This window comes from Gossypium arboreum, chromosome 8 (assembly GCF_025698485.1).
Source record: "Gossypium arboreum isolate Shixiya-1 chromosome 8, ASM2569848v2, whole genome shotgun sequence".
In the NCBI taxonomy this organism is placed as follows: Eukaryota; Viridiplantae; Streptophyta; class Magnoliopsida; order Malvales; family Malvaceae; genus Gossypium; species Gossypium arboreum.
This window is the reverse complement of record NC_069077.1, coordinates 16,012,312-16,024,049: the sequence shown is the minus strand read 5'-3', so window position 1 is coordinate 16,024,049 and position 11,738 is coordinate 16,012,312. Positions and strand designations below refer to the sequence as shown.

The 11,738-nt window shown below is 35.3% G+C and overlaps 2 protein-coding genes across 2 annotated transcripts; one reads left to right on the top strand and one right to left on the bottom strand.

The window, feature by feature from the left end:
• Window positions 1–5,434: 5,434 nt before the first annotated feature.
• On the bottom strand, window positions 5,435–7,958 carry LOC108468280 (adenylate kinase 4-like). Its single transcript, XM_017769172.2, has 5 exons — window positions 7,834–7,958; window positions 6,806–6,951; window positions 6,591–6,710; window positions 6,128–6,135; window positions 5,435–5,741 (listed from the first exon to the last, which is right to left on the bottom strand). The coding sequence occupies exons 1-5, from the start codon at window positions 7,943–7,945 to the stop codon at window positions 5,435–5,437; spliced, it is 693 nt and encodes a 230-aa protein (XP_017624661.1). The 5' UTR covers window positions 7,946–7,958.
• Window positions 7,959–10,199: 2,241 nt separating this feature from the next.
• On the top strand, window positions 10,200–11,185 carry LOC108469359 (uncharacterized). Its single transcript, XM_017770250.2, has 4 exons — window positions 10,200–10,306; window positions 10,411–10,551; window positions 10,629–10,814; window positions 10,902–11,185. The coding sequence occupies exons 1-4, from the start codon at window positions 10,226–10,228 to the stop codon at window positions 11,052–11,054; spliced, it is 561 nt and encodes a 186-aa protein (XP_017625739.1). The 5' UTR covers window positions 10,200–10,225; the 3' UTR covers window positions 11,055–11,185.
• The last annotated feature ends 553 nt before the right edge of the window (window positions 11,186–11,738 follow it).

Below are 11,738 nucleotides of genomic sequence, written 5' to 3'. Positions count from 1 at the left end.
ACAACCAAATTATATTCACATTTTTTTAGATAAACGTCAAATACAAATACTTTAAGAAGAAAAAAGAGAAACCCCTATAACATAGTGTTGCGCGGAAGCGTGTGAAAGAGTAAAATTATTGTACTGAAAAATCACACCAAGTTCAATTCCCAGGAAAGAGAGGTAGATCACGAAGATCACTTAAATACCAAGTCTTTCCTAGCCGAATATCCTCTATCGTAATTTAATAGCACAATAAATCACTACAATCACATTCACAAAATATGCAAAACAAATAATAAAGAACACCGAATTTTAACGAGGTTCAAAGAATTTTGCCTACGTCCCGGGCACTACCAAATATATTTCACTCCAAAATTACAAGTGAAATTTACAAATAGAGAGAGAATAATGCCTTAAGTAGAGAATGGCAATTATGGGATGAAGAAAGTAAGAAATGGTTAGGCCTATTTATAGTTGAGGTTCAAGGATCAACTTGCAATGTCCCTATACAATTAGGGACCAAAATTGCAATTATCCCATGCCAACTTTTAACCCAACTTGCCAACCAATATTACTTTCTACTTTCGGTGCCCACCCATTTGACTTTTCAAAGAATGGTGGATTCAATAATCTCCACCTTGAAGATTTGATTAGGATAATCTTATCTTCACACAATTCTTTCGCTTTTGACAACAATACTTGATAGTGCCTTCTTCAACTGTTAAACTTGCGGGATATTAATCAAGTTCAAACAATGTTTGAACTTGGTTGTCAATACCACCTTGGTCATCATATCTGCGGGATTATCTGCAGTCTTGATCTTCGAAGACAAATTTTCCCTCTTCAATAATTTCCGCACAAAATGGAATCGTGCGTCGATATGTTTTGTATGCGTGCATGATAGACTTGATTCTTTGCTAAATGAATAGCGGTTTGACTATCACAATACACGTTAATATGCTCTGAACCAACCCCAAGGTTTTAGCCATACCTTGTAACCAAATAGCCTCCTTTCTGACCTCTCATTACTGACCATGTACTCGGCTTCGTGGTTGACAATGCAATTGTAGACGTAGTGTAGACTTCAACTTATTGGTCCTCCAGCAAGTGTAAACACATAACCGGTGGTTGATCTTCGCTTGTCCAAATCACCGGCATAGTCAGAATCAACGTACCCAATAACACCTTTACCAAGTGTATTATCCTGCTTGAACAGTAATCCAACATCCACGGTCTTCGAATATACCGTAGAATCCATTTCTGACTTGCCAATGTCCTTTTCGAGATTATGCATATACCGCTCACTATACTAATCGCTTGTGAAATGTCGGGTCTTGTACACACCATTGCATACATCAAGCTACCACTACATTAGAATACGGAACTTGCAACATGTATTCTCGTTCCGTATTCGTCGAAGGAGATAGTTGTGCGTAAAGCTTGAAATGAGAAGCCAACGGGTACTTACAGGTTTTGTCGCTCGTTCATGCCAAAGCTAACTGTAGTACCTTTTTCAAATCGCTTCGAGACAAGCTAACTCTATTATGAGCTCTATCTCTCCATATTTCCATGCCGAGAATCTTTTAGCTTCTCCTAGATCTTTCATCTCAAACTCGAGATTGAGTTGAGTCTTCAATCTTTCAATCTCAACTTTGCTCTTAGATGCTATTAGCATATCATCAACATATAAGAGCAAGTATATGAAAGTTTCTTCTTGTAGCTTCTGAAAATACACGCAATGATCAAATTTACTTCTTGTGTACCTTTGCCCTTTCATGAACTGATCAAATCGCTTGTACCACTGCCTCGGAGATTGCTTCAATCCATAAAGCGACTTTGTCGGTTTGCAAACCCAATTTTCTTTCCCAAGCAACCTTGAATCCATCTGGCTGAGTCATATAGATTTCCTCTTCCAAATCACCGTGTAAAAACGCGGTCTTCACATCAAGCTGAACTAGTTCAAGATCATATTGCGCAACCAAGGCTAGCAAAATCCGAATAGACGAATGCTTCACAACTGGAGAAAACACTTCATTGTAATATATTCCTTCTTTCTGAGCGTAACCCTTTACTACCAATCTAGCCTTGTATCGAATTTCAATTTTATCAGGAAATCCTTCCTTCTTTGCATATACCCATTTGCATCCAATTGCCTTCTTTCCCTTGGGTAGTGTCACCAACTCCCAGGTCTTATTTTTATGAAGAGACTGCATTTCTTCATTCATTGCTTGCTTCCACTTTACACCATCAGGGTTACTTACTGCTTCTGTGTAAGTAGAAGGAACATCATTATCTGCAATTGGAAGTGCATAGGCCACTATATCATCAAAGCGAGCAGGCTTACGAATCTCTCTTCTTGGCCTTCTATATGCAATTGAATCTTGTTGCTGTAGAGGTTCTTAGGTAGGAACCTCTTCATCATTTGTCCCTCCAATATTAGCTGGATCATCGTTAACCTTTTCAAGCTCCACCTGCTGCAAAGTACTACTGGTTTTGTCATCCTTTTGTGAATCCTTGTACTTCAACATGGTTGATTCATCAAAAGTCACATCTCTACTGAAAACAATTTTCCTTGTATTAGGACACCAGAGACGGTATCCTTTTACTCCATCAGTTATACCCAAGAATAATGCTTTCTTTGCTCTTGGGTCTAACTTAGATTCTTTTACATGATAATATGCAGTGGAACCAAATACATGTAAAGAATCATAATCAGTAGCAGATTTACCAGTCCACATCTCCATAGGAGTTTTTCCATTTATTGCAGCTGATGGCAAACGGTTAATTAGATGGCACGCATATGTAACTGCCTCAGCCCAAAATTCTTTGTCCAATCCAGCATTGGACAACATACATCGAACTTTCTCCAGTATAGTTCGATTCATGCGTTCTGCCACCCCATTCTGCTGTGGTGTATCCCGAACAGTGAAGTGTCGCACAATGCCCTCATCTTGGCATACTTGTAGAAATGGATCGTTTTTGTACTCAGTACCATTATCTGATCGAAGTCGTTTGACCTTTCGACCAGTCTGAGTCTCCACCATCTTCTTCCATTTCAGAAATGCATCCAAAACTTCACTTTTTCTTTTCATTAGATACACCCATACTTTTCTTGAATAATCATCAACAAAAGTAACAAAATAGTGCATACCTCCCAAAGAAGCTACTTTGGTAGGTCCCACACATCATCGTGAACGTAGTCCGAATTCCTTTCAGATTGTGAATTCTTGGACCAAATTTTACCCTCTTCGCTTGCCCGAACACAATGTTCACAGAATTCCATTTTGCAAGAATTTGCACCTTTCAACAAGCCTTGCTTCGCCAATGTCGCAAAGCTTTTTCACCAAAGATGTCCCAATCGCATATGCCATAATCTGTAGCCTCTGAATCTACATTTTTGTAGAAATTGTTGATGTTGATCCAATAACTGTACTTCCATTTAAAAAGTACAAGTTATTTCTTCTTGTGCCTTTCATCACCGTCAATTGCCCAGCTACTACTTTTAGTAATCCATCTCTCAAAGTGATTGTGAGCCCTTTAGATTCTAGGGCCCCTAATGAGATGAGATTTTTCTTGAGCTAGGTGCGTAGCGAACATCTGTCAAGACTTGGATTGAGCCGTCGTGATTCTTCAATTGGACTGTACCCACTCCCATTGTCTTACAAGCACTATCATTGCCCATAAGAACAATTCCACCTTCTAGCTCTTTAAGACTAGAAAACCAGTCCTTATTAGGACACATATGGTAAGTACATCCCGAATCCAAAATCTACTCATCCGCTTGACATGCCATTGCCATGCCAACCAAGCTAAAGTCGACTCCTCATCATGCTCCTCTACACATGCATTAGAAATAGCATTGCCCTTTGTAGCTTAGGACAATTCTTTTTCCAATGCCCTTTTCACTGACAAAAGGCACATTCATCTTTGGCGGGTCTCCCTTTGGACTTTCCCCTTCTACCAGATTTGCTGCTGTGTGAACGACCTCTTACTGTTAAGACTTCTGCGGTTGTATCTCTGTGATCTCTTTTATCTTTCTTTCGAGTCTCAGATCTATACAACGCACTACAGACTGCATCAAATGTGATCGTGTCCTTCCCATGAAGCAATGTGGTGGTAAGATGATCATATTCATCAGGAAGAGAATTCAACAACAATAATGCCTTGTCTTCATCTTCAAATTTCTCATCCAAATTTAGCAAGTCTGCTAAAATTTTATTGAATGAGTTCACATGGTCATTCATCGACATACCGGGTGCATACGTGAATCGATAAAGTTTCTTTTTCATATAAAGCCTATTTTCAAGACTTTTCGTTAGAAACTTTTCTTCCAGTGTATCCCATAACTTCTTCACGATGTCTCCCTCATGACGAGTACTTCTGCTCTTTGGCCAAACATAGGCGGATTGTACCACACGCCTGTCTATTGATCTTGGCCCATTCCTTGTCATCCATCTTGTCAGGTTTTTCTTCAAGGGCTATATCTAGCTCTTGCTGACATAAGACATCCAGGATCTCACATTGCCACATACCAAAATTATTGGTACCGTCAAATTTCTCTACTTCAAATTTTGCATTTGTCACAGTAGTCCTTGCTGATGACGATGCTGCTGCCATTTTTCTCCTCAATCCCAACTACGTAAACGGTCGTATTCCCCAAGTACGAATCTGGCTCTGATACCAATTGTTGCGCGGAAGCGTGTGAAAGAGTAAAATTATTGTACTGAAAAATCACACCAAGTTCAATTCCCAGGAAAGAGAGGTAGATCACGAAGATCACTTAAATACCAAGTCTTTCCTAGCCAGAATATCCCTCTATCGTAATTTAATAGCACAATAAATCACTACAATCACATTCACAAAATATGCAAAACAAATAATAAAGAACACCGAATTTTAACGAGGTTCAAAGAAATTTTGCCTACGTCCTCGGGCACTACCAAATATATTTTACTCCAAAAATTACAAGTGAAATTTACAAATAGAGAGAGAGAATAATGCCTTAAGTAGAGAATGGCAATTATGGGATGAAGAAAGTAAGAAATGGTTAGGCCTATTTATAGTTGAGGTTCAAGGATCAACTTGCAATGTCCCTATACAATTAGGGACCAAAATTGCAATTATCCCATGCCAACTTTTAACCCAACTTACCAACCAATATTACTTTCTACTTTCGGTGCCCACCCCATTTGACTTTTCAAAGAATGGTGGGTTCCAATACATAGGTTTTCCTTGTATACATAATGGAAGTTTATTACCTTAATATTGATGACCACAAAAACTTCATTGTTCATCAATTTAATTTAACAGAGAAATTATTTTTTCTCAGACAGAAGACATTGAAACTAGGAGCTCAAGTCAAAGCTCAAAGCCTTGTATGAACATACAACCAGTGACAAGGAACCAATTAATATCGTAAGAAAGCTGTTCTACATTGGTACAAGTTTCAACTTCATGCCATGTTTATAACTTGTGCTGTGAGGTTGCCTTTTGTTAGATCACTACCAGCTGGTTTCCCTAGCTGCTCTGCTGATTGTGTAAAATCCAATATGTCATCAACAACTTGGAATGATAGGCCAAGATTCTTTCCATATTCATACATTTGCTCTGTTACACTACGATCAGCTCCACTGAAAATGGCGGCTCCCTTGGTACTAGCTGCAATCAATGAAGCTGTTTTGTAATAACTCTTTAGCAAATAGTCTTCAATTTTGACATCACAGTCAAACAAACTCACCACTTGCAAAATCCTTAATAACCTGCAATATCATTAATGAGGATACACTTGAGACTTGTTAAAGTGAAATATCATTAGTTTGAGAACTATCTCCATAGCCGCAGCATGTTTCGAATCTTCACAGGTCGTACTTTTTAGTCAATACTTGGGTTTACATCCAAACGAGATGGTAAATGTTAGGCCTAGGTCCTACATACCTGGCTAATGAGCTTAATGACTTCAACAATTTAGCTAGCACTTTTTCGAATGAACTGCATTGCTAGCACTTTTTCTCCCGTGGATATGTAACACTCAGCAATTTTGTGATGTAAATGATCCTGTCGAAGGAAATAGGAAATAAAAATAAGAAAGCAGCAGCACTCTAGTATTCTAAAAATAAAATAGGTGCATGGAAATATAAAGACAAACCTGCTCAGCTGAAAACAAACAAATATTCAAAAGTTAAAAAAATTAATACCAAAAGGACCACAAGCATGAGAGAAGCAACGTACCGCCTCATCAACATCCATTGAAAAATATTTAAGGGAAATGAAACTTCACTTTAACAATTATGAAATGGAAACCTAGAAGATAGGCAACAAAACTAACCCCCTGTTATCAAACTAGAGTTGCTATCCATAAAGCAACTGCAATGTAACTGCCAAATTGCAAGGCCTATTTTTAGACCTTATTAGTCTCATTACTTGGTCTGGTTTACTATTTGTTACTAAACCCTACATGATCTACAAATTCATAACCTTCAAGTTTCTACATCTGTGTTTAAGCTCAAAGATATGGTCTATATTAGAAGCATGGTCTATATTAAGAAAATTCAAGGTTCTCTGGTTAGGGAAGGCAGGTGCAAGTGTAAAGATTATAGACAAAGTATCACCTTTTGTGCTTGTGCTACAGTCCTGGGAAACCCATCAAGAATGAAACCATTTTTACATGAAGGTTTCTTCATCGCTTCATCGATAATGCCAACAACCAGGTCATCAGAAATAAGTTCTCCCTGAGAAACAATAGCTAAGCACCTCATTAGTCATTAGCAAACTAGTAGTAAGAAGTATTTTAAAAAATCCGAATAGGCAGGGGAACTAATTTGACCTTATCCATAGCTTTGTTGGCCTTGATACCAAGTGGGGTTTTAGTAGAAACAGCAGCTCTAAGCATATCACCAGTGGCCAAGGGACACAAGCAGTGCTCATCTTTAATTATTGGTGATTGAGTGCCTTTTCCAGATCCAGGTGGACCTGTCAATCATAAGATTGCCCTGTAATTAGAAACATGCCATCCTTCTACCAAATTTGAGACAGTAAATTGATAGATATGTAAAGAATGCTATTTGAATGCAGCATGCTTCTGTGATGCTGCTATGACACAATACGGGCTGTTAACAATTTGAGACTTCTGAGAAAAATAAACGTAAAAGCCAAACTTTAGTGTCTTTCTAGTCACTTTCAAGCAACCCAAATTCCACGCTATGCCAGCAAGATTTGTAGTTCGGATCAAGCGATTGTCTGAACATTGCTGCGTGGAACTTTACAACTAAAGAAAGTCCAATATCTTAGCAGGTCATCAACAATGGGCTACGTTACCCCGACAAGGGGCACTCATCTTTAGCCTTGCAGAATCTAGTGCCATTTTTGCATGGCAAAAGGTGATGCATAAGAAATATACAAGTTCGATGTTGGCATTAGAATCGTTTCATTTTTGTTGACTTTTTTTTTATATAAATCTAAACATAAACAATGAGTGTTGATTACATATTATAAAATCAAAATTTCAGCACTCATACTTTTTCAAAAAATAATCATTAGAAATTCATCCAGTGCCCCCACTTTGACTCTGCCTTTAGAGACATAGTTGTTTATTTAAATTGTATGAAAAGTTTAATAAAATAGAGTTAAAAAATTTAAGCTAAATTTGGAGCATTGAAAATTCGAGTACATTCTTTTGCAATTCTATTTAAACGAACAAAAAATATGACATGAACAAACTTCAACAAACTCTGGAATCTGAAAATTCCATTTTCCATGTTATTACTAGAAAAAAAAATTCAAAGAAAGAATTGAAAAAATAAAAAGAATCAAATCCAAATTGCAAAAATAAAAATAAAGGGAAAAAAAGAGAACCAATGTGGATGAGGCGCTTATCGAGTTTGGGGGCGCACTTCATACGGCGGAGAAGCTCATTCATTAGAGATTCGGAGGGTATTTCTTCCAAGTTCACCGAATTACTCGCCATTTCTTTGCTTTCAAAGGGTTTTTGGTTCTAAGTTTTAAACAGTCTTTCAAGTTAGGGAAAGGGAAGATCGACTTCTAATTTTCCTAAAAATGTGTTACCGAATTAGAAATGGTAAGACATTTTCTAAAATTAAGAACTTTTTTTCCCGTATTTTATAATTAATTTTACTTTAGGAAAATATTTCCAGTCAAACAAATACTGGAAAAGGCTGAAAATCTTTTCTAGAAAATGTTTTATCCCCAAACAAACGCACCCTAAGCGTAATAACAACAACAATAATTGTGTCATCATCAAAGTATTTCTACTTGGAACACAGAATCCAGTAAATGAACAAAAAAAACCCACATAAATAATTACTATCACATTTCGCTTTCTACAAAACAAGTCCTTGTTCCAATATGGCTGGGACTAGTGCTTTTCGTCACGCATTTTTTTTTTTTTTTTGCAAATTTGAGGTCCTTATTTGATTTTACTTTTTCCTAATGGACAAATCATTACAGCTTTCTGATACATGAATTTGCCACCATTCAGGATTTTTCTTTTTTCCGCTTATGCTTGTTTGATCCGTTAGAGTTTTTTTTTCTTTAAATAACCTAAATTAATAGAGAAGAAAAAAGCAAACAAAAATGGGAGAAGGTTCCTGCACCTAAATTAACTGTGAGGAAACAAAACCAAACCACAAGACCATTACCAAAAACTAACCATTATGTGAAATATTTTTATCATTCAGAGGTTCAGATTCTAAGATCTATCAATCTATATTTATGTGTAGGGTGGGATTCGCTTATGCTACTATAAAATTAAAATTAAAACTAAAGTAGTTTTATATTCTTTCGTATTTTTTATACGATTAATATTTTAATAATTTAATCGTTGAATTTTTTATATAATTGTACTTATCATACATGTAAATTTTTGAACCAATTCAATATTTCTATTATATTTATCTAAAATACTATATATTAATATTTAATGAACTGTTGAAAGTTTTTTTTCATAAAACAAATAATTAAAAAATTTTAATTTACATTAAATTTGACATGCATAACCTATATGAATAAAATATAAAATTTGAAGGTTAAATTATTAAAATATTACTCATACAAAGAGATACCAAATCAATTGAAAATGAATTAAAACCACTCATTTTGCAAACTAACAAATATTACTGTGATAATGTTTTTTTCTTTCTATATAAAATCAATTTAAATTAAAATAAAACTAGAAAAGCCAACTAATAATCAGATTTGAACTTAAGAAATTATAATTTCGAAACTTTAATTCTTTCATTTCAACCAAAACATTATTTATTTTTTTAAATATATATTTTTAACATAATTGTTCATATTTTCTTCACTCATTCTGTTTTTCCTTTCCTCCTATTCAGTCATTCATGGAATGATGAAAGACTCAGACCTGTAACACTTGCAATAGATATTTACTTTTAAAAATAATTAAATTAATAAATCTCTGATTCATTCATGTTTTAAATTAACCGTAGAAATGCCATCACTTGAACCGGGAATATATTTAAATCTCTGATACATATTTTTGGAAACATCCATGGGTAGATTTAATATTTTTTTGGTAGAAATAGATTTAATTATTTATTTATAAGTTAACTCGAGAATATATTTAAATTGCATAAACAACGAGGTTCCAGTCTATATATCCATGTGTTTTAAATAGATTTATATTTAATATAATAATAGTGTATATTTTTTAAACATTAATTTGATTATAAATTTTTATTATATATTTTTTTATAATGCTTAAAATTATCTATAATTTCATCTCAACTATTAAATAGCAAGATAATACGCTTCAGCACACTCGAATTCAGATATTCCTATACTAACAACAATGTCAATGTCAATTGAGCTGAGACTCAACCGGATGATAGTGTATGATTTTACATACCCGCATCATAAGTAAATTAATAAATAATTGAAATTTTATAAAATAAAATTATTGTTTTTAAAAGATTTTATGTATGTTGTGGTTATATTTGCAAGCGATAATGTTAGACCGAGTTTGATATTAGGTGAGAAGAATCCACGGAGATAAGCCGATGGTACATTGAACATGTAGGCTGAGTATGATCCATTTCTAGCTTTTGTTTAGATATCCGGCCACGTACCATAACAAACTAGCGCATGACTTGCGAGGCAGACTACAGAAAAAGGAGGGAATATGTAACGGTTCCTTACTTAATAGCTTTACATAAAAGCATATTTCACTTATTTCAATCATCTAAACCCCCCAAAAACCCACCCTACAATGAAAGAAATAGAAAATGGAAGAATATCTCACCACTCCTCCATGCCTCTTGTTTCCAGGTTGGATCATTTGGATTTCATTGTGAGTCCCAAAAATAAACTACATGCATTTATCTTCAAATTTTATGCTTTGGGTTTCTTTTTATTTTCTTTTCTTTTTTAAATCTGTTCTTTGTTTGCATGCAGATGAAATATTTAGAAGGGAAAATAAGTTTGCAGAAAGGAATGGAAAAGGCACGCTTGCCATTAGATTTGGCAATGAGGGAAGCTTACTTCAAAGGCTCCTTGTTGGACAGGGTGACGTCTCTTGAACATAGAGTTTTTCAGGTAAAACCAATGGTCTTCAGTTGTCAGAATATAAAGTAGTTTATCTTTGCGTATCATCATCTTGTCGGTTGTTGTAGCTATGTTTGGATTTGGAATTTAGTAGCACATCCAGCACTTCAACATCCACATCTGGTTATGCATCTTCCAGCCGAGGAGGATCCAGAGGGCAATCCATACCTCGTTCCTTACCAACCTTCACCAACCCAAATCAATTTCATAAACAGGAATCCCGTCAACCTCTGCTTTCCAGGTCTGAAATTCAGGTAAACAATGGTTGTTATTGCCATTGGTTTTTTCATGTCATGAAATATATAATCTGGTCTTTTATTCAGTTGTTATGTTTTGAACAGGAAGAGTCTGAAACGCTGCTACTGCAAAAAGACCCGAAACCTCTTAAGCAACAAGTTGGGAACAAAAGGAGCAACAAGAAAGACAAGATATGCGGCAAAAGTGGGAAAAAGACATCTCTCAAATGGTCACATTGGAAAATATTGGGTTGCTAATTAACCTGCCTTTCTTTCTAGTTTGCTTTCCGTTGACATACTTGGATGTTCCAATTTCAATTTCTTAATGAATTTTGTCCTCTTGGTTGCAATGAATTATTAAGATCTTGTCGGTGTATTAGGAAAGGAAATATGTTTAAAATGGATTTGACATTGTTGATTTGTCAAGGATATCCAAACTGATTAACAGTGGCCTAAGAATTGAAATTTTAAAAAAAATGCATGTACACTTTACAAGCAAAGAACAGGAAAATGTTCAAACTATAGGCTAAAGCTCAAAGGAAGAACATGTAGTATATGGCAATGCTTTAGTGAGGCCCATGGTTCTTTGCTTTCCCTTTTCACGAGGAAACAGTTCATGAAAAATGATAGAGAACCGCGCTTGTCTGCTTCATTAATGGTTTATCTATAAATCAATATGATGAAAACTCAAACATCTGGAGACTTGGTCTAACTCTAACAGCATTGAACCTTTATTTTCGAAAACATGGAAAGATGAATATGAAGAATGTTTGAACATTTCATTGCCAAATGTCACTCAATTGAACAAGAATTTAACTAAAGTTAATTAGGATTTAATCCATGGCAATACAAGTAAACAGGAATTTTTCAACAAGATTGCCTACCTATAATTTTTTTATGCCTGTGATCCTACCTACTTAAAAATTACAACTCCTTTTCAGA

What these genes read in the sequence shown, in the direction of transcription:
- LOC108468280 (XM_017769172.2), bottom strand. Translation starts at nt 7,945, where the DNA reads ATGGCGAGTAATTCGGTGAACTTGGAAGAAATACCCTCCGAATCTCTA. An exon ending in TAAGCGCCTCATCCACATTG is followed by an intron (nt 6,952 to 7,833) that starts GTTCTCTTTTTT and finishes TATGATTGACAG; the next exon opens with GTCCACCTGGATCTGGAAAA. An exon ending in CCAACAAAGCTATGGATAAG is followed by an intron (nt 6,711 to 6,805) that starts GTCAAATTAGTT and finishes ATTGTTTCTCAG; the next exon opens with GGAGAACTTATTTCTGATGA.
- LOC108469359 (XM_017770250.2), top strand. Translation starts at nt 10,226, where the DNA reads ATGAAAGAAATAGAAAATGGAAGAATATCTCACCACTCCTCCATGCCT. An exon ending in TTGAACATAGAGTTTTTCAG is followed by an intron (nt 10,552 to 10,628) that starts GTAAAACCAATG and finishes CGGTTGTTGTAG; the next exon opens with CTATGTTTGGATTTGGAATT. An exon ending in TTTCCAGGTCTGAAATTCAG is followed by an intron (nt 10,815 to 10,901) that starts GTAAACAATGGT and finishes TGTTTTGAACAG; the next exon opens with GAAGAGTCTGAAACGCTGCT.